Source organism: Lithobates pipiens, unplaced genomic scaffold (assembly GCF_037356315.1).
Source record: "Lithobates pipiens isolate NorthernLeopardFrog02 unplaced genomic scaffold, aLitPip1_a1.2 Scaffold_8, whole genome shotgun sequence".
Taxonomy (NCBI): domain Eukaryota; kingdom Metazoa; phylum Chordata; class Amphibia; order Anura; family Ranidae; genus Lithobates; species Lithobates pipiens.
Genome location: NW_027507903.1, coordinates 545,064,853 through 545,091,306, shown reverse-complemented (window position 1 = coordinate 545,091,306; position 26,454 = coordinate 545,064,853). Strand labels below are relative to the sequence as shown.

At 42.9% G+C, this 26,454-nt stretch overlaps 1 protein-coding gene across 2 annotated transcripts in view; it reads right to left on the bottom strand.

The window, feature by feature from the left end:
- Positions 1–26,454, bottom strand: part of DPYSL2 (dihydropyrimidinase like 2) — a 166,363-nt gene that overhangs the window by 28,165 nt on the left and 111,744 nt on the right. For both annotated transcript variants that reach the window (XM_077469770.1, XM_077469771.1), the window contains exons 2-4: positions 12,174–12,262; positions 4,350–4,534; positions 666–830 (exon numbers count right to left, since the gene is read on the bottom strand). In XM_077469770.1, the coding sequence (XP_077325896.1) occupies positions 666–830; positions 4,350–4,534; positions 12,174–12,262 (439 nt within the window). The remainder of the gene's footprint in view (positions 1–665; positions 831–4,349; positions 4,535–12,173; positions 12,263–26,454) is intronic.

Sequence of the window (26,454 nt, the reverse complement as noted above, 5' to 3'; positions counted from 1 at the left end):
AACAATCTTTGGCTGCAATTACAGCTGCAAGTCTTTTTGCATATCTAGAGAGTGGCATTTTTGCCCATTCTTCTTTGCAAAATAGTTTAGGCTCTGTCAGATTGGATGGAGAGCGTCTGTGAGCAGCAATTTTCCAAGCCTCGCCACAGATTCTCAATTGGATTTAAGTCTGGACTTTTGACACATAATATGCTCTGATCTAAACCATTCCATTGTAGCTCTAGCTGTATGTTTAGTGTCATTGTCCTGCTGAAAGGTGAAACCCACGCCCCAGTCTCAAGTCTTTTGCTGACTTTAACAGGTTTTCTTCTATCTTTGGCTTCATCCATCTTTGCATCAACTCTGACCAGCTTTCCTGTCCCTGCTGAAGAAACGCATCCCCACATGATGCTGCCACCACCATGTTTCACAGAGGGGATGGGGTGTTCAGGGTGATGTGCGGTGTTCATTTTCTGCCACACATAGCATAGTTCAATTTTGGCACCTTCTTCCACATGTTTTCTGTGTCCACACATGGCTCAACAATTGTCCGATGGAGCATACAAAAGATCAGATCTTCCACCAACAGCCTGTCATCACACAATTCCCTTTGGTAAATCCAATTGTGTGCACAAGGCTTTACACTTTAAGTGTTTGTAACTGTTTATGGTTGTTCTTGTACTCACCATGGTCCTTCACCAGTGCCTCCATTTCCTCTTGTACGCCCTTGTGCCACTCCGTGATGTCCACGTGCAAGGAATAGTCACAACACGACTTGCTGTCTGCCCATTCCCTCCATTGGTCAAAAGCAGTAAGCAGGCTGGTCCCTGGCTCTGGCACAACATGGTCAACTGGTTTCAGGAAAGAAAAACAAAGAATATAAGATATGACTCCCAAGAACCCAACCTTTCACTCATTTATTTAAACAAAAGGGTCATCCCAAATTTAAAACTGAACTCCCTACAAACAGCAAAGCAGATAGTTGAAATATATATTACATAAGGAAGAAATTTTGCCTGCAAAAGCATTTGTATTTGTGCCCATCGAGTCCTGAGATTCGCACAGCATACCAGTCCATACAGAAAAGCTGGTGACCTCACTTTACTGTGCTGTACAGTTTGGTCATCTCCCCGCCTGTGATCTTAAAGTGAATGAGCAGCAACAAATTTCTTAGTTAATTTCTCTGTTTTTTCATCTGGTCAGCATGTCATTTGTCAGAACAGAATACTTTATTGGGCCCAGGTACTGCCAGTCTGTTGTATAGGCTATTACAAGAGGCTGAAACTGAAATAAGTTTAGATACTTAGCCCTATCGGACCGTGTCGTCGGATAATCCGACTGTGTGTGGTATGCATCGGACTGATTCCGTGGGAATATCCGTCGGACCCAATTTTCCAACATGTTGGAAATATTTCCCGACCAACTGGTTCGATCGGACATACTCCGATCATGTGTAGAGAATTTTGATCGGACCAAGTGCCACGCATGCTCAGATCAAATTCCTACATCAAAGCTATTGGCTACTAGCCTGAACGTAGTCCCATCGTAATGAAATTACGTCACCACATTCTGAATGATCGGATTTTTCGTCAACCTAGTCCGACCGTGTGTATGCAACAGTTTCCGACAAGATCCGACGGACAAAATCCGATGGATTTGGTTGTCGAAATCTCCGACCGTGTGTACAGGGGCTTACACTGGCTGCTTTTAAAAGGCAAGTCATTTTTATACAATTACATAATTGCATTCATTAGTGTTTTTAAAGATTTAATATACTCTGCTTTTTCACTTGTACCTACAGGTAAGGTTAAAATAAGGCTTAACTGTATATACAGTGAATATCTCCTAAGCTTTTTAGGAGATATTCACAGTTGCCAGCGATGTCCCCATTGCATGCGTAGCGCGCCCTGCATTGAGGGCACACAAAGTGTGCCATCAATTCAGAGTGCCATGCCATGACTGTGAATCCCATGCACATGTGCGGAAGAAAAGTCCGTGCAGTCGTGCAGACCCAGAAGGAAGACTGGGAGAAGATCTAAGCGCACTGCTGGAGGGCTCCTAAGGGTAAAACAAATGTTAACGCCTAAACATAATTTTGTTATTTGTTGTTTGTACCCGTAGTACAGCCCAAAAATAATAGTACTTGTTTTTCTTTTGTGTATCCTACCTAAAACAAACAACACAAATCTTGGTCTAAGTTTTTTTTGTTTTGTTTTTTTACACACAGTTTTATTTTTTTATTTCTCTCTGCAAGGAGAGAGATACAATGTATCTTTCCTCTCCATTCACAGAGGGAGAAACACAGGGATGGTCTTCACAGTGACTGATCACTGTGATAGCCAATAAGAGACTATCAGAGCGATCAGGTGGCCTGGAACAAGGAGTTCCAGGTCGCAATTGTTAGTACGGGATCCGGGGCTCATAGTGAGACCCTGGTCCTTATGTTGGAAGCGTGCTGTGCGGCATACTCCCAGCACAAAGACAGATATGCAGATATGCGGCCTACCAACTGTCAGCATCAAGGGGTTAAAGTAGTTGTAAACTACTGCTATGCATTACAAATGCTATGCATACTAGCTCATTATGCCTTTGCCTTGCAGGGTGTGTTTTTTATTTATTTATTTTTTCCCTTTACTTCCTCTTTAAAATGTAAGTCTATCATCAGTAGATGAGTGGAAATCTGATCTGAATAAATATATTTTACTTGAGAAACATACCTTTTTTGCAATCCTCTACACAAGTTTGTTGCAATATGGTCTAGATCAGTGATTCTCAACCAGGGTTCCATGGAACCCTGGGGTTCCTTCAGTCATGGCAATTTCTGCCTCTCAGATAAGTTCCCACTGACAGCATTTATCTTTTTAGCAATCTGTATGGAGATAATTCTTCCCAATGACCACAAGTGTAAGGACCATTCTTCCCACTGGCCATCACACTAATGTATCATGAGTTGTAGATTTATTATTTTCACCAAGGGTTCCCTAAACTATTTCAAGGGTTCCTCCATGTTGAAAAGGTTGAGAAAGGCTGGTCTAGGTGGATAAACATTTTATGCATTAAGATAAAAAGCCTTCTGTGTGCAGCAGCCGCCCCAGCACCCCCTAATACCTGAGTCCCATCTCTCTCCAGCGATGTCCACGAGTTCCTCGGCCATCCGTCACTCTCCCTCCCGATTGGCTGAAACACAGCAGCGGCGCCATTGGCTCTCACTGCTATCAAAGTCACTTAGCCAATCAGGAGAGAGACGGGTGAGGCCAAACCACAGCTCTGTGTCTGAATGGACACACAGAGCTGCAGCTCGGCTCGGGTGCCCCCATAGCAAACTGCTTGCTGTGGGGGCACCCGACAGGAGGGAGGGGTCAGGAGCAGCAAAGAGGGACCAGAGAAGAGAAAAAAATAGAAATTACAATCACTTTAATGTTTGTTGGGAATGTTGTGTTTATTGTTACTTGCTGAATATCTATTACCCTGTTTCCCCGAAAATAAGACCTATTGTGATTGTCAGTGATGGGTGCAATATAAGCCCCACCCCCCAAATAAGCCCTACCCTGTTTCCCCGAAAATAAGACCTACAAGGACTTTAACTAGGGCTTGTTTGCGGGGTAGGGCTTATATTGCAGCCATCACCGACAATCACGCTAGGTCTTATTTTCGGGGAAACAGGGTAGTTGGCCAAGTATGATAGAGGTTTACAGGTGATATATCTACTTAACGCCAACTCGTGGGCTTTGTAGTGTAATCTGGTTGTTCCTTGTTGAATTTTTTTCTTCTTCTATTTTTAGTCTGTTGATCTGTGTGACAGTTTATCTGTATGTCATTTTGTGCGTAAAAAAAGAAAATCTTTAAAAAAAATGAGATTAAAAATAAAATGCAAGTCTGTCATAATGTACTAGTATGTGGTGCATACTAGAACGTGATGGCATTAACCTGCTGGGGGGGCTGGCAATTTTTTTTTCCAGAACTTTACTACCACTTTAATATTCATGAAGAAAGTGGGAAATTCTTTTACGAGGAGACCTTGGGGTTATTTTTAGAAAAGGGAAAGTACGGCACAACTTTTTTTTCACCATGTACTTAATGCAAGGATAATGTGCGGAATACAGTAATTAAAACCAAACCAATCAGATTTTGGTTTACTGCATAAAATTAGCGATGGACAATTTCCAATTGGTTATTACTGCACTTTGGATATTATAGCTGCTGCCTACTTTGTGAATAAGCCCACAACGGCCCGTACTATCATGTACTAGTAAAACCATGTTCTATTACAGGTATCAGCAGCAGTAAATTTCTTCACGGAAACCTGTGTGAGAAACATAAAAAAAAAAAATACTTTTATAAATGATGTAACAATTAAAATAGCCTCTTACTGATCATGGTGGTGCCTCCAGCCAAAGCTGCTCTGGTTCCCTGGAAGAAATCATCAGCAGATACCATTCCATTGCAAGGTCTCTGGAAACAGGTGTGGACATCAATCCCACCCGGCATCACCATCCGCCCATGAGCTTCGATGGTCTTCACTCCTCCCGGCACAATCAGGTTCTCGCCAATCTGCCTGTAAAAGAGTATCGTGGTGCGTTAAAGCCTTACTACAGAGGATGACGGGAATGCCAGAAAGATGGGGCCCAGGAGGGATGGAGCTCATTCCATTTCCTGTTCTGTTATCAGCTGCTTGAGGGTCTAATGAGCATTTCATTGACATTTCCTTGTACTGTAGATTGTATAAAAGTATCAATCTTATATTTCATTTCAGTTCATTTAAGTTTTAACAAAATATGTAGACCCCCTCTGTAATAATGATCAGGCATCTAATTTTTTTATATAGATTTTTTCAAGAATAATAATTTACAACCATTTTGAGTTGATTCACTTTAGGCTGGTCCGTTTTGCAGGTATAGTTATGTAAAATATCACAAATAAGTGACTATACCGTTTAACATACAGAAATACAAAGGGGGTTATTTACGAAAGGCAAATCCACTTCGCACTGCAAGTGCACTTGGAAGTACAGTCGCTGTAAATCGAACGGGTAGATCTGAAATGAGGGGAAGCTCTGCTGAATTTATCATCCAATCATGTGCAAGCTAAAATGCTGTTTTTTATTCTCCTTGCATGTCCCCCTCGGATCTACAGCGACTGAAATTCCAAGCGCACTTTCGGTGCAATTTCATGTGCACTTTGTACTTGTAGTTTGCATTTGTAGTGTAAAGTGGATTTGCCTTTCGTAAATAACCCCCTCTGTCACTGTTCTGCTTTTCCCTCCCCAGTCTGAATGCTGTTGTACATACAGGGACTGTAAGAGGCTGACAAAAACAAGTCAAATTCAGGTACTTACCCTTCTCACATTTAAAATAAATACTGGTACATTGAATGTTATAGCAATGATTATTGAGCTGCATTTATTTGTGGTTTTATACCTTTCGGTATTTCAATTCAGAGCAAACTGCGTTCCTGTACTACTGGGAACATATCAGTCCTGTGTGCAGTGCTGGGACAAGGCAAGGTGATCCAGCACCCAGGGCAAACGGTGAAACATCTCTAAGGGCTCGTTCAGACATACGGCTGGCTATCTTTGCTACTTTTTGACAGGTGGTGAGGGGGGCCATATGTTGTTACCACCTGTTTTAATACTAAAAATGCTGACTTAATGTGCCTCTGTTGTATGCAGTGCATGCCATTTCGATTTTGCCATGTGTACAGCCCTGGCTGGCAGCATCTCCTTGTTCAGGTGAGTGGTTGGGGCACTAAAACTGCAGCTCAACTGCCGGTTTTTACCTCCCTCCCAGCCATGTGAATGAGCCCTGTTGCCTTGCTTAAACGTGCGCTTGGGGGGAGGGGTTGTAAAATAAGGTGGTTGAGCTGCGGTTTTACTGTCGCCACCCTTTTAAACTTCAAAGGCAGCCATATGGGGGTATGCACATGGTGCAACTGTGATGCCATGCATCTAAAAAAAAAATGATCCTCCCATCACATTTGGTGGACAGTACTGCCTGCTGAACGTGACCCATTAAGTAAAGTCAATGTTAATGGAATTATGACAGAATGCACTAAGGACCTGTGTTAAGGCTTCACAGAGACCGTGCGTGATAAAGTTTGAATTTGAAAATAGGAATAAAAAATCAGTTAGGCTAGGTTTACACCTAGAGGTGTGCACATGCATGTTTTGGTCAGTAGGCTGCCCTACAAGTGAGAAATGTGGAAAAGAAGTCTATGAACCTTTCTAAATATGTGCTGCACCAAACCTTGCGGTGCTGCGGCCCCATGTGGTTTGGGGTGCGTTAGTGGATGTGTGGGGGTGCCCTAAACTATCAATGGCACTGCTGAACGTCTACTAAAGGACAGTGTGTTTGTCAGGAAAGCCACAATTTTGTGCGTGTGAACCTACCCTTATAGATGGTTCACAATGGTGCGCTGTCCGATTGTATGTGCATTCTACCTGCAGTTTTAGATGCGCTCCTAATGAATTCTCATGGACTGTGCATTTTCTGAACGTTCAGCATGCAAGACTGACTTGCTTTCATGAAAGCACGCTGATAGAATTTAAAGGGAGCGACCTTAAACCTGCGGGTAAACCGCACTTACAATCGTACTGCAGTCAAACCACAGCGCAGCAGTGTGAACCCACTATTGGGGAAAAGAAAAGAGTGAATCGGTGAGGAGGTTGGGATGGTAAGAGTATATGCTAATAAAGAGCAAAGTGGTGGAGTGCAGAGAATGTGCTAGGCTGCGTGGGGACAGGACAGTTAGAAGAGCTAAAGGCAAACTGGGATGGAAAGGGTGTAAGATCAGCGCGTGGAATGCTGAGCGGAGACCAATGGCTGCACCATATGTGTAGCGAAGGTTTATGGAGGGGACAGCAGATAAGAGAAGGAGAATGGAAAAAATGAACAGGGCAGAGAAGCAAGGAGGATCGGTGCTGACTTACTGTATGATCGTGCAGGGAAGGTAGAGAGAAGTGGAGCGGAGTTGAGCCAGACAAGTGAGAGTAACAAGGGATAAGGTGTCCTAGAAAGGAGAGCAAGTTTAGGACAGGAGTGTGGCTTGCTGGAGGACAGAGTGATTAACCACTTCAGCCCTGGAAGGATTTCCCCCTTATTGACCAGGCCTATTTTTGCGACACGGCACTGCGTCACTTTAACTGGCAATTGTGCGGTCCTGTGACGCTGTACCCAAATAAAATTGACATCTTTTTTTGCCACAAACAGAGCTTTCTTTTGGTGGTATTTGCTCACCTCTGCAGTTTTTATTTTTTTGGGCTAACAAAGAGCGACAGTTTTGAAAAAAAAAATATTTTTTTTAACTTTTTGCTATAATACAGATCCCAAAAAATATTTAAAAAAAACAAATATATTCATCAGTTTGGGCCGATATATATTCTTGATTGGTATATATATTGATTGGTTTGTGAAAAAGTTATCGCATCTACAAACTATGAGATAGAGTTAGGGACTTTTTTTATTTTTTTCACTAGTAATGGTGGCTATCTGCGATTTTTAGCGGGACTGCGACATTGCGGCGGACAAATCTGACCCCTAATGACAATTTATGGGGACCAGTGACATTATTACATTGATCAGTGCTATAAAAAAGCATTGATCAATGTAAAAATGACACTTGCAGGAAAGGGGGTTAACACTGGGGGGCGATCAAGGGGTTAAGTGTGTGCCCTGGATGTGTTCTAACTGTAGGGGGAATGGGCTCACTGGGTCTTGACAGAGATCACTGTTCCTAATTACTGGGAAGATCTCTGACATGTCCCCTGGCAGAACAGGAGATGTGCTTTGTTTACAAAGGCATATCCCCATTCTGCCTCTCTACTAGGCGATCTCGAGCCATCAGCAGATATTATGTCAGCCCGACCCACAGGCGTGCTCCCACCCGCAACTGCGTGAGTCGCCATACACATACGGCGATTCGGCAGGAGAGCTGACCTGCCACAGTATATCTGCGTGAGCTGGTCAGCTAGTGGTTGATAGCTGCAGTAAATAAGGAAAAGTTGGATGAATGGGGGAGTCGGGGGAATCAGTAGATCATGTGGTGAATATATAAAGCACAGTCACTCCTGTCAGTGAGGCAGGAGCAGTGACGGTAGCTCCCAGCGCGCCCCCCCTCACCACCGTTTAAGACACCACCCAGGGCAGGTGCCCCTTCTGCCCACCCCTTGTACCGGCCCTGCTTGTGTGTATAACACATCATCCTTTGTGGCCACATTTTTTTAAAGGCTAGGATAGCTAGTCAGCTTAGAGTAAGATGAACAAAAAAGCTCCCTTTCTAAAGAACTGTTGAATATACTATGAAATCTTAAACCAGGAGTGCTCAACCGGTGCCCTGCAGACCCCTCTGATATGGCCCGTGACCTCCTGTTCTGGGATGGCGGGTTGGCAAACCAAGACCGCGGGTTGCCGCCCAGTCATCCCAGGCATCAGTGTATATCTGTGGAAAGAGCTGCCACAGGAGGAAACAAGCAGATACGGAGGGAGCAAGAGCCGCATAAGCAGATGCTTCCCCTATAGTGTCGGTTCCTGTCTCAGAAGGAATGATACCAAATGCACTCTGCCTGGGACAACAACATTTCCTACATTACAGACAGCAATGGTTGCAGAAAGTGCAGGATAAAAACATCAGTTTATGAATATCACAGTAGCAATGAGCATATTTGTTATGATATTTTTGCAATGGGCATATATGAGCAATGAGTATAGTTTGGGTTATTAGGCTGCTTTCACACTGATCTGCACTGCGCCTTCAGCTTTGCTGTGGATTAGCTGCACTGAACCATAGACTTCTATTATATCCTGCGGGTTTGGTGCATTTTCTAAAAGCGCACCAAAACTTCTGAATGCAGTTTGGGGAGCGGTAAACCCCCATAGTTGAGGCATGCTTTTACCACACACCCCAACCACTAGTGGCGCATCAGGTGTTGCAATGGTGATCTCACTCCATGCTTCATTCTGTTTTACAATTAGACAGGAGGGCCAGTGGGGATGGCATATACAGGAACCAATACTTTCCATTTTCCTCCTGAAACCGCTGAAAGCCAGCTTCTCCCCCTCTCTCTCCCACCGGTATTCAGCGGCTGCAGGAGGAAAATGTTCATTATGCTATTCAAAATAAAAAATGAGAAATTCTGAATTTCAATTCATCGTGACCTGCAACCAGTTACCAAATCACTTAAAGTGGTTGTATACTCAAATTTTTAACTTTTACCTACAGGAAAGCCTATAATAAGGCTTACCTGTAGGTAAAAAAAAATATCTCCTAAACCTGTACGGTTTAGGAGATATTCCCCTCGGTATGCGCCGCTGACTGCAGCGGCGCATGCGCACAAGGGGATTCTCGGCCTGAAAAATCCACCCACTCACAGCGCCGGAGCCGCGATACCCGGAAGAAACGCCGAGGGAGCATGTCAGCTCCCTCGGCGTGGATCGGGCCAGATGTCGGGGCCTCGTTCTAAGGTAAGTATTTCATAATGAGCTAGTATGCGGTGCATACTAGCTCATTATGCCTTTTGCTTTGCAGGTTTAAAAAAATAATTGCGGGTTTACTACCGCTTTAAGTGACCCTCACTCTTCAAAAGGTTGAGCACCCCTGGCTTAAGCAGCAGCTTTACACATATCATTGCTTCTAACACAAAACTTTTTTTTTCTAATTTTAGCTCCTGGTGTTCCATATTAGCTCCCAACGAGTAGAGCTTCCATAGGGGGTATGCTGGTGGAACTTATGTTTTTTAACCTCCGACATCTAGGACCTTGTGTTCTCTTAACTATGAAATGTGTGGTGTCATCATGCCATGATCATTAGAGCTCTCTGAGGCCCTCAGAAAGAAAGTTGTGGATGCCAATGAGTCTGCCAAGGGATTTAAAAGAACCCCCAAATGATTTGAAATGTATAATTGCACTGTAAGGAAAATAACCCACAAATGTCATAGATTTCAAACAACTGCTCATTTGCCCAGGGCTGTTTGATCCAGCAAGTTCAACCCAAGAGCTGTATTTCAGAAGAAGAACCTCATAGCAACTGTGAAGCACGGTGGTGGTTATGTTATGGTTTGGGATTGCTTTGCTGATTCAGGGCCCTGGTAGCTTGCAGTAATGGCATCAACTAAACATTCTGCATCATATCAATGTGTGCTTGATAAGAATGTGAGGCCATCTGTCTAAAACTCGAAGTCTGTCAACACGATAATGATCCAAAGCACACTAGCATCTGACGCAAAAAATAGAGTTGTGGACTACGCTAGTCAAAGCCCTGATTTAATGCCTACTGAAATTTTGTAGTGGGAGTTTAAAAAGCAGAAATTTATGTAAGGGAACCCACAAACATCTTGCAACCAAAGAAATTTAGCACAAGGAAGTGGTCTAAAATTTTATAAAAAAATCAGAGACTGGTGGGCAGTAATGCAAAATGTTTACAAGAAGTAATTTGTTCTTCAGAGGGCAAAACCAGCTCCTTGATATTTTTGGCAAATGCATGATTTGAAGAGGCAAATGTTTTTTTTTTTGTTCTTCTTCAAGTATAATGCCTTTATCTGTAAGTACTGTCTGAATAAAGATTTTGATGTTTGTCTGTTCAAATATTTTGGGGTGTACCTAAAGGATAAATTCACCACCCATATTTAGAGTATACCATGCTCCAGGTCTGCCTCCTTCCCATGACAGTGGGTGGGGGATCCTCTTCCTTCAACCGCTATCACTTTTCATAAACAGCAAAGGGGTCTCCACCAACATAGCCACGTCATTCATTTACAGCAATCTGTGAATGAATGAACTACAAGTCCCATCTTCCACCGCGGCAGACGGTTTATAGTTCTCAATGAACTGGGAGGGTCCTGATAAGTCATAGTTTATTGATACTGCCTCCAGCTTTGTAACTGTCTGCCCGTATGGAGGTATGGATAGACAAGCTGGAGGCAGTGTCTGCAGGAGCTAGAGCTGCACGATTAATCATTAAGATTCGTTATCGCAATTTTTTCCCCTTTGCAATCTTGACAAAGTATTTCCCGAATCTGTTGAAGCTGACAGCCGTCAAAAGAAAGGAAAAAAAAAAAAAACTGGCAGTGCTAAGAATCAAACATTCTTTAGCAGTGGAACTTAAGTATAAACATTGTAACAATTTGTCCTTTAGATCAAAGGAATACACTTTGGTGTGTAAAGGGAATTTTAACCACTTAAACACTAAACCTTTTTCTGGCATTTATTGGTTTCAAGTACAAATTTTTTATTTTTTTGCTAGAAAATTACTTAGAACCCCAAACATTATATATTATATATTATATATTATATATATATATATATATATATATATATATATATATATTTTTTTTTTTAGTAAAGACTCTAGAGAATAAAATGGTGGTTGTTGCAATATGTTATGTCACACTGTATTTGCACAGAAGTCATTCAAATGCAATTTTTTGGGAAACAAAATTACACTTAAATGAATAACAAAAAAAAAAAAAAAAAAAAAAAAAAGAACCAGTAAAGATAGCCCAATTTCTTTTGGTACAATGTGAAAGATTTTATGCTGCAAGAATCGTAATCTTTTTACTCTAAGCAAAAAAATCATGATTCTGATATTGGTCAGAATCGTGCAGCTCTAGTAGGAGCATGACATTACACCAGCAATCTGCTGATCATGGGTGCAATGCTTTGCAGGCTCTTCAGAAGAAAATAATAAATTAACATTTTCTTTCGTGCAAAAATGTGCCCATTTATTATATTTTTCTTAATGTGAGCTTAGCCTTTAATATTTAACATGACTACATATATATAATATATAACCCAAGCCTTCAACCTTATAATGTATACAGTATTTAATTTAAAACTACATTAAAGCATATGTTACCTCAACATTTTATATTCCTGACATGTGCCTGCTGTACCATGTACTTGTGTTGAAAACTCAGCCTGTTCTCCTCCAATGATGAGACTTGTGCTGACACTCCCCCCCCTCTGCACAGCCATTCACCGGGAAGGCCAGTGCACTGCTGTTTGTCCTCCTCCAGCTCTCTGAGCTCCTTATGCAGGTGTAAACAGTAGGCATGTGATCACTTATAAAAAAGGAGAAAAAAATATTTTTATGTTTTTTATATATATATACACAAATGGTTTGCCTTTCATTTCCATTTTAAACTGAATGGGTTGTTTTACAAGGTAAAGGTTCACATATACTTGAAGAATTGGATGTTTACTTACTTAATTAACCCATCCTCCATGTAAATGTCAGCATGGAATGACTGGTCATCATTGACGATCTTACCTCCTTTGATAAGGAGTCGATCACTCTGAAAAACATGACATAACAATTGTTAATAATCAGCTGTAGATTTAACACATTTAGAATGCATGTTGCAGACGTATGACAAATGTGCGCTCCATGATTACATTCTAGTAATCCCAGTTCAATCCATCAATAACAATACTGTATATAAAAGCCCAGAGGAAAGTGCAAAGCCTGGTGCCAAAACTGAGCAGAGCCAAATTGAGCAATGGCATGATTACATTAACAGAGGGATTTGAAGCAGATCTACAGTTAAAAGTGACAGCACATAAATATTTTACCTCTGTACAGTGATAAAACATTCATCAGAGGTGAGAAGCTAATCATATTTTTCTGTAAACAAAAATTCCGCATCCCTTTGGTTGACCGTCTGGCCATGTTTTTGGCTTTTGCTCATGCCAAGAACCTAATTGAGTGACATCAGAGAAGTGTCCAAACAATGGCCAGCTCTGCGTGCCTGTATATCAGTCTTTTATAGATCCTGGAGTACAGACCACATGACCAATGCCATGACACTGATCATGTGACTTGGCAAGGATGGCTGTGGAATCAACCTACATACAGACAAGAGCAAACCCATAAACTGATCCCTATTTTAATTTACTGCAGGGAGGGTTAAGTGGTTTATAACCTCAGACATGAAATATGAACAAAGCATATCCCTCTATAGTGTGTACTTTTCTCAGTTAAACCCTTACAAACCACTTTGACCTACAGGTAAGCCTAGATTAAGGCTACACGGTTTAGGAGATATTTGCCGAAAGACAGGCACTGCTGTCTACGGCATATGCGCTGTAGACAGCGGCGCGCAGGCGCACTGAGCACTCCGCAGTTAACGGCGATATGCTGCGAGTGGCAGCTCCCGTGCGCATGCGCAGGAGTGACGTCATCGCGGCTCAGATGAATGACAGCGGCGGAGCAGAGAGACCCACTGTGAAGATGGAGGCTCCGGACTACAGGGGACAGCGGTGTCATCGCTGGCTCCTGTGTCAGGTAAGTGACACATAATGGACTACTATGTGATGCATAGTAGTCCATTATGCTTTACCTTTGCAGGGAATGAAAGAGGAAGTAAACCCATCAGGGATGATGGAGCAACAGACCTGCTCCTGGAACAGAAATCAATCAACTGATCAGCACAAGTCAGGTTTGGCTACCCATTAATTACAACGTGGTACTATAAATTGGGGCTCGTTTGCAGTTTAAAGAAATCTGCAGTATAAAAATGTTGTTGGTGCCCAATGAGCATTTATTTAATTGTGAACTACACAGGCATGAATAAAATAGCGTAAAAGAATAAAACCACTAGGTGCAAACAACCAAGTATAACAATGTGCAACCTTATACATTTTCATCACTTTGTTGCTAACACAAATTTTCACAATGTTTTACAAAAAGTTTGCTTTTGATTGACACTTTTATGGCCCATTCACACTAGAACATGGTGCAGGAAGCCCATGGAAGCCCGTTGTGCAGGAAGCCCATGTCCCGCACCAGTTTCCTACACCGCATTCAAATCGCACTACCCTTGCGATCTGCAGCGAGTGTCAGTGCAAAGTTAACGACAACCCAAACATGGGTCATTTACAAAACTACCATGCGATCCGGTTGCAGTGCAATTCCAAAAGTAGTACACGCACTACTTTTGGTGCAGTGCAGTGCGATTTCTGGCCATTCAAAATGAATGAGCTGAAATTGCACTACACAGAACTGCACACAAATTGCACAGGAATATGGTGACATGGGAAGTTTGTTACTGGCAGGATCAATAGGTGAAAAAATGAAAGAAAAATTCTGAAAAAAAGAAAACTAGTGCAGCCACTACAGCTAAGAATGGATAAGCTGTAATATATGAACACTTGTTCTTGGCTTTAGATACACTTCAGTAGATAATTCAGTAGATAATGTTATGCCTGGACACTTTTCAAGACAAGAGATACCCATATGTACGCGCTGTTCAAATCACACATGTGAAATATCGCCACGTGTGTTAGAGCGAGAGCAATAATTCTAGCACCAGATCTCCTCTGTAACTCTGGTAACCTGTAAAAAAAATTCAAGCATCGCCTATGGAGATTTTTAAGTACCAAAATTTGGCACCAAGCATGATATGTTGGATATCTATTTACTCGGTGTAACATCACCTTTCACATTATATAAAAAGTATTGGGCCAACTTTACTGTTCTGTTATTTTCTAATTCATAGACTGTTGCCACGCCCCGAAAAAAAAAAAAAAAGCGTTGAAAAATCGTTACACAAATACTGTGTGACATAAAAAGTTGCAATGACTGACATTTTATTCCCTAGGGTGTCTGCAAACAAAAAACAAAAAAAAAACATATATAATGTTTGGGGGTTCTGTATTATTTTCTAGCAAAAAAAAAATGATGATTTTTCATGTAAGAGAGGAGTGCCAGAATAGGCCCGGTATGGAAGTGGTTAAAGTAGAGGGCCACCCTAAAATAGAAAATTCCATTAATATTTAGAAAAAAATTAAAAGAAAACATTTGGAAAAAAAATTTTTTTTTCACTTACCAGAAACCCCTGTTGCCAGGCAGTCTTCCTAATCTGCCTCTTCCTAACAATGTTTCTTCAGTCCCTCCTCTTCGACAAGCGGCACCGTTGCCTTCTGGGACACGTGTGTCCCAGAAAAAAACATGGCCATTCACAAAGCGCCGCGCAACTCGTGCATGCGCAGTGGGAAACAGGCAGTGAAGCTGCAAGGCTCCACTGCCTGTTTCCCTTAGTTAAAGATGGCGGCGCCGACACCCGATCTGATGGACGGATCGGCCTGGGGGGGGTTGGCATCGCAGGCTCGCTGGACAGGTAAGTGTCCTTTTTAAAAGTCAGCAGCTGTAGTTGCTGACCTTTAAAAAAAAAAAACGTCCGGACCTCCTCTTTAAAGTATAGCTAAAAGGAAAAACATTTTTTGTAAAGTTTTGAATAGATTGTAGAGGGATTAGAACATTTGTCAGTTTTTTTTAAGAGATTCCCCCTCTCTATTTGTCCTGTTTATCATTATAATTGAAAGAAAAAAGAAAATCCCCAAAATTTTGGGTTGTCCCCAGAAAAGTAATAGAGGGGAAATCTTCCAATGGGGACACTAGTTCTGAGTGAGCGGGGGTCCCCAAGGGATTCCCTTCACATGCAGGCATTTTTTCTCACTTCCTGTTTGGCTATGGAACAGGAAGTGAAGCGAAATCTCCACAATGGGACACAGAAAGTTGGGGGGGAGGGGAGCTGACAGGGGTTACAACCCTCCCTTACTCTATCCAAAATGAAAATAAAAGTTTTGCCTATGGTTCTACTTTAAACACTTTAAATACCTTGTCTTATTTGGCTTTATATAGTTGAAATGTATTTGAAAAGTTGAATTTTTGAAATTTATTTGAAAAGCTGAAATTTATTTTTGCTTCATATTTATTATTATTATTATTATTATTATTATTATTGATATTTGTATTTTTTGTACTATTTTTATGATTATTAATGCTATTACAGAACTGCAAAAAACAAACAGAAAAAAAATCAGAAACTGCCTAGAAAAACAATAACATGCACTTTGCCACATGACAAAGCACACGTCATAAAATAGAACTCTAGTGACTGGAAAATTTTATTAAAAACACATGAAAGCGTATTATATTATTGTTGGCAGAAATACTAAGAAAAAAAAATGAAAGGACGTAAGAAGATATGGGGAGAAGTATTACCGTAGTGTTCATGCACACAGAGCTTTAACAAGCTATTTTATATGCCTAGTTTACCCTCCTGGCACTTTTCAGCACCCAGGAATCGCAAGTGTGGTACAAAGCCTGCTATATGGTTACACAGCCATGCTCTGGTAAATGCCAATGCTTCTTTGCACTGGCACATGCCACATATCTACACATGTCCCTCCGTGCGTGATAGCTGTAAGTTCAGAACATATATCAGACATGTATGTGCAGGTCAACGCCAATGCAAAGAAGCGTCAGTGTTTACAAGAGCATGGTCGCATGTAGCCATTGACTTGTATGGCAGGCTGTATGAGGCCCATGCGGGAAAGGGCCAGGAAATTGCACTAGACACACAAAATGCCTTGTGTGATCCCTTCTTCTGGAAGTAATCTAGAACAGAGAATATGACATATATGAATGGAATGGTGCGCTCTTGACTAGAACTTGGGGCCATTTTAATCAATTAGCTCCATCAGCATTAAGGCATAATTAAAAGGGTAACAACGCTTTCATAGGAAAAAAAAAAAGCAAAGAAAAAAGAAAAAAGCATATACATTTGCGACACAAGTCACACTGTAATTGAATGTTATTAAAAATGACCTTTGCATTTCAATCTGCAGCTTTAAAGTGCAATTCACTATGGCTACTTGGAGGTGTTCCATACACACAATGTGTGCAGAACGTCCCCCAGATATGTCATTTCCTGATTCTATGATTGGCTCACTGATTTTCCCAGAAGTCTACATTAAGATACAAGTCAGATTTTTGGCATCCCATGCAACAAAAAAGTCATTTTTGGTAAGATACTCCCAAAAGGAAATAACGTCTAAAGGGATGCGGGCCCTGACATTTTCCTCATTAGAGCCCTGATTCTGCAGCAGCTGGTTGATAATTAGGAAACCACTCCCATTAGACTCACTGAGCACATGAGCACAGAGAAACAAACAAGGATTTCTTCAGAATAACAAAAGGTAGGAATCTGCAACAAAGGTTGTTAAAATCCTTATAATGTACATAGATCACCCAGAGGGGAGAGTTTATTTCTCAACAAAAGTGTAGTTACGCTTTAGGTTTGGGTAGTCATGAAAGAGCCTCTGCTCAACAAGAACCAAGGCTATTTACTCCTGCTCGGTGACAAGTTGCTTGCTGTGGGGGCACCCAAGCAGGCACGTTTTCGACCCACAGCTCTGTGAGTCCATTCACTCAGTCCCTCCCCCTCTGTCTCCTGATTGGCTCACTGGCTATGATTGACAGCAGCGAGAGCCAATGGTAGCCAAGCTGCAACTCTGATCAGTTTATTCTGACAGTGGAGAAGTCTCCACACTCAGAATACAATAGCACAGCAGGGAGCATTTCTCCATCCACCTCCCTTGTGTGAATAAGGGAATCCGCGGCTCCTTTTGTAATATGAGCATGGGCTCAGAAGCAAGCATGCAGCAGTGCCCTCATAACAAAGAGGCTTGCTATTGGGGGCCCTGGTCAAGGGGGAGGAGCCAGGGGAGCTGGCGAGGGACCCTAAAAGAAGATTATCAGGGCTGCTTTATTTAAAAAATAAAAAAAAAAATCTTTAATATCCCTTTAACCTTTAACACTTATACAAAAGCCCTGCCCCTCTTGAACTTAGCATTAATCCTTCTGTAACCCCTAATGCTATACTAAGTTTACAAGGCACCAGAACGTTCAACATTAACAGCACACAATCCTGTGCCACTCTGAGCACCTTAGTCTAACAATTACATGATTCATTCCTAATTCTTAACCTGACCTCTACACTAAGCCCTGGCCCAAACACCTACAGTATCTCACAAAAGTGAGTACACGCCTCACATTCTTGTAAATATTTTATTATAGCTTTTCATGTGACAACACTGAAGAAATTACACTTTGCTACAATGTAAAGTAGTATACAGCTTGTATAACAGTGTAAATTTACTATCCCCTCAAAATAACTCAACACACAGCCATAATTGTCGAAACCGCTGGCAACAAAAGTGAGTACACCCCTAAGTGAAAAAACCTGTCAGTCCCTTCAGTGGCACCTCAGTGCTGCCTATATGTGCCCATCAGTGCCACCTGTCAGTGCCCATCAGTTTCAATCTCAATGATGCCTCATCAGTGCAGCCCATCAGTGCCACCTCATCGGTGCCCATTAGTGCAGCCTATCAGAGCACATTAGTGAAGGAGAAAAAAAACATATCTGCAAAATCTTATAACAAAACAAAAGTTGATTTTTATTTTTAAATATTGTTCTTTTTTTTCGCTTGGCATCAGGCATGAGCAATTCTTATTGCCCCGATTCCCCAGACATGCAGTTCTGGGCGCTGGGAAGAGGATTTTAAAAATTGGCTCCTAACTTTTTCAGCTGGCTCCTAGATTCTAAGCATATTTGTCAAGCCCTGTAACAAAATATTCACAAAATGTGAGGGGTGTACTCACTTTTGTGAGATACTGTATATTCATTCAGTCCTTAACCTGAACCCAGAGGACGCTTCATTTATTGCTTAGCCTACTAAACCCAAATAGTATCACTTAATCCTAATCCCTTAATTTATGACCCTAGTATTAAACTAACCTAATCCTTAACCCAGCTGCCAACACAATTAACCTCTAGAACAAAATACTTCCGTTACCTACCACCTAAATCAATAGCTCTGATACCTACCAATCATGTGCTCATGTCTAGAAGTGTCAAAATCCCACCACTGAATTACAGTATACTGATCAGAAGTCAGAAGTGCGGGAATTCTCATACCCAAACAGAGTGTCCTAGTATAATAATATTTCTATAGTAGTGTACTCTATATGAGCCCGTATAGCATGTATTATGATACCTGGCAGTAGGGGTCCAGACCCAGAACTGTTTTCTTTGATTTATATGCATGTAGTAAAGTCTTTAGCCTCTTCCAGTCTAATGAGGACCAAAGATGGCTGACATCCTTCCATATGTAGTGGGTTGTGAGGCAAAGATGGTGAAAGTCATTGGGCACCAGACACTTCTTGGATGTAAATGAGGTTTTATTTCTTTTAAACAGTCCTTTTTGTATTTTTGGGGCAAAGAGGGTTATGGCCAGGACACCCTTAAATAGTTATAGATTCAATTGGCAGACTCCGAGACTCCAATGGTTTAATAGTTTCAAACTCAACATAACAGTTCCTTCAGATTTACTACAACTGCCTCTTGTAGTCCTTCAATACTGAGCTCCCGGTCTCTCTCTTACTAGATCCTCTGGGTCACTGACACTGAATCCTTTGATCTCCTCCAATCTTCAGGGTGGTATCTCCCTGAGGCTTCACCCATGCTTCCCTGCTGGGTCCCTAGCTTGGCACTTCAGATACTTCTCAAGTTTACCCCTGCTGACCGGCTCAGTCCCTGGCTTCACACACAAGGCTGCTCTGCAAGCGTCACCTCTGGTGACGCCTGAAGTTTCCTGATTCTCCAACGTGCCCATTCAGTGAGAATACTGCTCTGGTACTTGCTTCATTTACTCACTGTGGTCCCTGGTAAAGGCAATTGGTCTGCAGAACCGTCACTTTTGGATGGACTGCAAGCCGCAATCCCAATCCTGCGCTGCCCTCTTACTTCTGGATAGGCCCTCACACAGCCTGGCAGCCCAATGCCCCAGGGATAGGCCCAATCTCTCACCTAGCAGGGCAATACAACACATGTCCACCCATTCAGCCATCCAGGTGGCACAGAACCTAGATCACCTGACTCCACCCAAATATATAGGTGCCACCAGCAGTCCAAGGGATTCAAGAAAACCCCTGCCCATTGGCTGAGATACCCCATATACCTATAACCTGACCTTGGGTTGCCCTTCTCATATCTAGTACCACCAAGTACCCGGCCACCTAGTGGTAGAAGAGAAAAGTGCAACTAGACCAAACTTAGGGAGAAATCAATGGATCTCAATCAAGAAGGATAACTACTCCTGGCAAGTAGATCTGTGAGGAGCTCCCTGCCTAAACTACAGGGTGCTACATACAGTATGGTGCAAGATAAAAAAAAAAGAAACAAGCTCTATAGATATCAATGGTGGGGTTGAGCCAGGTGCCCATTCCACCCACCAGAATGAGTTAGTATAAAGCAGGTTCCACAGCCAGCCAGTCACAATATACCTACTGACCACAGTGATGTGATGGGTAGATTGAGACCCCCACCATGCCACCAATTTCTGGCTCTACCTGCCGCTTTTCAAATCAGAGTGATAATCATAGCCAGAGACCGAGCAAGACCCAAGGAATGATAAAGCTGGTGCTAACCAGCGAGCAGCACGAGGTAAGTTCTCACCCAGCTAGCACTGCCAATCACAAAATATGTCCTGGTTAAAGTGATTGTAAACTTTCTTTTTTTATTTTATTTAAATAACAAACATATCATACTTACCTCCACCGTGCACAGAGTGGCCCGAACCTCATCTTCTGGTGTCCCCTGGTGGTTCTCGCGGCTCCTCCCCACATCAGATAAACCCCTAGGAGAAGAGCTCTCTCGAGGGGGTTGCCTTGTGGGCGCACTCCCGAGTTCAGCATTTTCATCCATAGACATGAATGCCGAACTCGGCCCCGCCCCCCACGCCATTGGATTTGATTGACAGCAGCAGGAGCCAATGGCTGCACTGTTATCAATCTCTCAATCAAGAGTCGGGACCCTGTGGAGAGAGGGACAGTGCGTCTCCGCCAAGGGAAATACGGGGCTCAGGTAAGTAAAACGGGGGGGGGGGGGTGTGGCGGTCACTGCCAGAAGTTTTTTCACCATAATGCATAGAATGCATTAAGGTGAAAAAACACAAGGGTTTACAACCCCTTTAACTCAGCAACAGAAGGGTCTGGTGGGCCTGGGGGAAGACATGCTGCAGAGCAGGATGGATGTGAAGTAAAAAGGCAGCAGGGGTCAGTGCCAGCAGGATGTACAAGGGTGCCAGATGTAGTGGCAGGTCTTCGGTGCTGGGCAGACTCTGAATTACATACTACAGACCTTTGAACTCTGTGTGTTACATACTACTGACCTCTGAGCTTTGCATTATTTATTCCTGACCCTTGCACTCTGCACTCTTACTTATTACTGACCTCTGATCTTTGTGTTACATACTACTGACCTCTGAGCTTTGCATTATTTATTCCTGACCCTTGCACTCTGCACTCTTACTTATTACTGACCTCTGATCTTTGTGTTACATACTACTGACCTCTGCACTTTTAATTACTTTCTAGGACTCCTTAATTCTGTGTTACTTACTCCTGGTGCTCTGCATTACATACTACTGACCTCTGAACTCTGGCTTACTTATTCATGTCCCCCTACTCTCTGTGTTACTTACTACTGACCTGTAAACTCTGCACTATATACCACTGACCTCTGTGATACTTACTACTGACCTCTGCACTAGAGATGCACCGAAATTTCAACAAGCAATAATTCATCGGCCCAAAATAGGGCTTTTAGCATTGTGTCGTAAGAAAAAAAGGTTCCGAAAACGCCCACGATTTTGCCACTATTTTGCTGGGATTTTACCGCATTTTTGAGCATTTTTACAGTGCTTACGTGCGTTTTTCACAGGTCATGGCATTCAAAAAATGCATAAAAAAAAAGCAACACAGGTGCACTTTTGATGCGTTCTTGCTAAGTTTCCAATGCATTTCAATGGGAAGGTGTGTTTTTGGTGCAGTTTTTTAACAGACCAAATATGCACTAAAAATGCAGCAAGCAGGGTTTCTAACACAGCTTCAAAAGGTGCCGATAATGGCCAACAATAAATTCATAATAATTAAAAAGTCGAATATAATAAAATTATTTATAAACATAGTGTATACATATATTTTTTTTTTCTAAACCGTCAATTTTGATTTTCGGCACCAGAATTTTTATTTCGGTGCACCTCTACTCTGCACTCTGTTACATACTGACCCCTGAACTCTGCACTACATACCACTGACCTCTGTGATACTTACTACTGACCCCTGAACTTCTCAAAACTCCAAACTCTGTTCTACCACTTGCACCTACAAGCAAGCCTATTATATAGTAAGGCTTACCTGTAGGTACTGTGAATATATCCTAAATATCCAGTTTAGGAGATATTCAGAGTGCATGCAGCTGGTGACGTCATACAGTGCTGGACCTTCAGAGCCTGTGCTGTAAACGGTGGCTCCCACGCACATGCGTGTGAGTGATGTCATCGCGCCCCTGGCCATTCATGTAGCTGGAGGATGCAAACCCCAAAGGAAGACCCCGGGGGAAGATGTCAGCCCTCTCAGCGGTGACAGTGTGGTTCTGGAGGCCTTCGTTCTAAGGTACGTTTTTTTTTCCCATCAACTGCGATTTACTACCGCTTTAATGGGGCCTTGCTTGGTTATCCCCTTAAAAAAATGCACATTGCACTCTAGTGATCTTTGATCTTTCCTGTGTTATTTAGGTAGATCTCCACATTCCTAGGTTGCCCTCCAGTAGTCTAAAGCAATGGTAACAATGAGTACCAGATGTCCCTTTCATCAATAGGAGTCATTAGGCCAGCAATCAGATGATGTACAGAGATCCCTGTCCAATATTGGAACTAGGAAATGTGGGCTTAGATGCTTACTAGCCCTCGGTACCTCCTGATGGTGCACTGCCGGTGGTATAGATGAGGCCAGTCTAGAAAAGTCAGGATGTGGTTAAAGGTCTGTACGCGTCTAGCCTGGCTGTATGTGTATGTCCTAACAAAACGAGAACTGTGCAGAACATGAATAGAAGCCTCAGCATCAGAGCTGACAATTACTCATCAGCGCTGCTGAGCGGCACACTGTATCCATCAACAGCCCACAGCAGGACCGCAGTTGCCAGGGTGTGTGCTTCCTGCTGGAACAGCTGACTGGGTGCCAGCTCTTCACAGGAAACGCTATTTTGTGTGTGAGTCACATGTGGCACAAACCAAGTGTCTGGTAACCAATGGAAACCGACAAACAAACCCAAGAATTCTGGGCCCAGGCTCCACAAGATGGATCTGCTGCTTTCAAGGGGTTGTGTCTGTCATGCAAATCAGCCAGCTCCTTCTCCCCAGAGACGGCCACTTCTGAAGCCGTGCTTACCAGTATGTCTGAATTACAAGCAACTCAAACCTCGCTCACTGGATTACAGAAGCATTTTTGTGTGGTTATGAGGTGGGCTCCTGGCTGTCATAGCAATCTAGTGTCTTTAGGGCCCTATTCCACTAGACAGTAATGTGAATTTCTGATGCAGGTAAATGCATTTGTACCGATGTATGACATACATGCATAATTGGTTTCATTCACTATGCAAAGTGAGGCAGAAACAATGGTGCAGATGGGTTAGGCCTCATTCACGTGAGAGCTGACCCATACGGTGTTTGCTTTTCTGCCTGCATCCGCCACTAAGCCAAAGTATACACTCATTGGCCACTTTATTAGGTACACCTTGCTAGTATGCCCTTTTGCCTTCAGAACTGCCTTCATTCTTCATGGCATAAATTCAACAAGGTGTTGGAAACATTCCTCAGAGATTTTGGTCCATAATGACATGATGGCATTACACAGTTGTCGCAGATTTGTTGGCTGCACATCCATAATGCAAATTTCCCATTCCACCACATCCCAAAGGTGCTCTATTGGATTGAGATCTGGTGAGTGCGGAGGCCATTGGAGTACAGTGACCTCATTGTCATGTTCAAGAAATTAGTGGTGAGATGATTTGAGCTTTATGACATGGTTCATTATCCTGCTGGAAGTAGCTATCAGAAGATGGGCACACTGTGGTCATAAGGGGATGGACATTGTCAGCAGCAATACTTAGGCAGGCTGTGGCATTTTTAAACTAACCTCAATTGGTACGAAGAGCCCCAAAGTGTGCCAAGAAAATATCCCCCACACCATTACACCACCACCACCAGCCTGAACCGTTGGTACAAGGCAAGATGGACCCATGCTTTCATGTTGTTCACACCAAATTCTGACCCAACCATCTGAATGTCGGAGCTGAAATTGAGACTCATCAGACCAAGCAACGTTTTTCCAATCTTCTAATGTCCAATTTTGGTGAGCCTGTTCAAATTGTAGCCGCAGTTTCAGTTTTGGTATTCTGCATACCTTGTACCGAGTGGTTATTTGAGTTACTGTTGCTTTTCTATCATCTCAAAGCAGTCTGCCCATTCTCTGATATCAACAAGGCATTTTCCTCCACACAACTGCCACTCACTGGATAGTTTCTCTTTTTCGGACCATTCTCTGTAAACCCTAGAGATGATTGTGTGTGAAAATCCCAGCAAATCAGAAGTTTGTGAAATACTCAAACCAGCCTGCCTGGCACCAACAACCATACCACATTCAAAGTCACTTAAGGACTTAAGGATTGAAGGAGGGTTATAACCCCTGTTGGTTAATATTTGCCATCTATGTCCCATTTGGGAGATTTACCTTCACTTCCTGCCCAATAGCCAAAACAGGAAGTGAGAGGAAATGCCTGCAAATTAAGGGGATTTCCTGGGGACCCCCAGGTCACCGTATCTGGTGTGCCCTTTGAAAGATTTCCCCTCTATTACTTTTCTGGGGATAACCAGCAATTTGGGATTTCCTTTTACTTTCACTTTCAATGCCAATAGTAAACAGGACAGAAAGGAGGAATCTCCCAAACAGGAACACAGACAGCAATGAAAACTGACAGCTGTTTTAATCCCTCTGCACTCTATCCAAAACGAAAGAAAAAGTTTTGCCTTTAGTTACACTTTAAGCCTGGGTTCACACTGGTGCATGCAGAACACCGAATGTGATTCGCAAAGGAATCTCACCGCATTCCTATTCATATCACATGCAATATCTGTACAGCGGGTTTTAGCCATACATTTTGTATGGCTGAAATCTTACCGCATCTGCACCAAAATGGTGCAGGACCCTTTCTTACCCCTGTGCCTGAATTGCAGGTGAACACCAATGCGATGCTTTTCTGGCAATCGCACTGCGTTTTGTAGTCTGTATCGGGATGTCTGTAATCTAACATTGACACCCGCAGCAGACCGCATGGATGCCGTGCAATTGCTTTTCAGTGCAATGCATTTCCTGCATGGCATCAATGTGAACCAGGGCTAAGGGCTCATGCACACACAACATTTTTAAACGCCGCTTTTAGGGGCATCTGGCGTGTGTTTTCTTTTTCTGCCTGTAAACGCCCCTTCATGTTAGCCTATGTCTCCATGCACACATAGGCATTTAGGCCCTTTTCACACGATTGGCCCACTCGGATCCGCCTGTCCGTTTTTTAGACAGATCCAAGTAGGCCACCCATTGACTTCTATGGGCAGGCGCATGTGAGCGGAGATGTGTCCGCTGACACCCGCCTGCCATCCGCTCCGACAAGATCCACTCAAAAAAGACAAATGGTGATAGGTTTGCCATGTGTCGAGCGGATCAGATCGGATGAAAACAGACAGTGGGGCCCTGACAGGTCTCTGCACAGTGAGCAGAGACAGACCTGTCATCCGCCTGCTCAGTGGGGATCAACGGAGCCATCCCCCGCTGAGCAAGCAGAATCTGTCCAGCAAATCGATCCCGTGTGAAAGGGGCCTAAGGGGCATTTTTTTTTTTTTAATAAAAACACTGTCAGCGTTTCCAGGAGCAGCTTTGTTTTGGCAGAAAAAATGCTCTAAACGCGCATTAATGCTAGGCGAGTCAAGCGCTTGAGCATTCATTTATTTAAAAGGCTAAAATTATGGCCAATTAAATGAATTAACGCAAAGGCGCTTGACAATCTTAAACACGTCTGAACAGATCAAGCATTTTTTCTGCACAAAAGCAGCTGAAAAGGTGTTTAAGGCTGGGTTCACACTGCTGCGGGGGGAGATCCGGATGTGATTCGCACCGCAAATCACATCCGATCTCCGTAGCGATGCGAGTTCAGCCATACAGATAGTATGGCTGAATTCGCATCGCTCCCGCAGCAAACTCGCACGGGACCCTTTTTTTGGTCCGCAACAGAATCGGATCGCATGGGTGTTCACACCATGCGATCCGATTCCTGTGCGAGTCGGCAGATCGCACTGCGATATGCGGACGGATCTGGGGGTGTCATTAACATATCATTAACACTCCCAGCCGTCCGCATAGGGCAGTGTGAACTGCCGGCGGGAGGTGTGCGATGCGGGAAAACGCCGCGGATTCGTGGCGTTCCCGCATCGCAGCGGTGTGAACCCGGCCTAAAGGTCCGTACACATGATACAAAAATGACGGAAGTAAAATTTCATCCGACGAATGATCTGCCGATATTCGGATCGTTAGTACGATGCTTTCGACAGCCAATTCCAGTTTTTCGTCAGACAAAAGCTGGATGTGTAGACTATAAAATGTACGTCGTAAGTAAACTCAACTTCCAATTTTCGTTTAAACAGTATGGTTTTCGTAAGAAAAAAATCGTAAGCGCAAGACAGCGCATGCTCAGAAACAAAAGAATGCATACAAAACTAGTCAATACATGACGTCACTTCTGACGTTGTA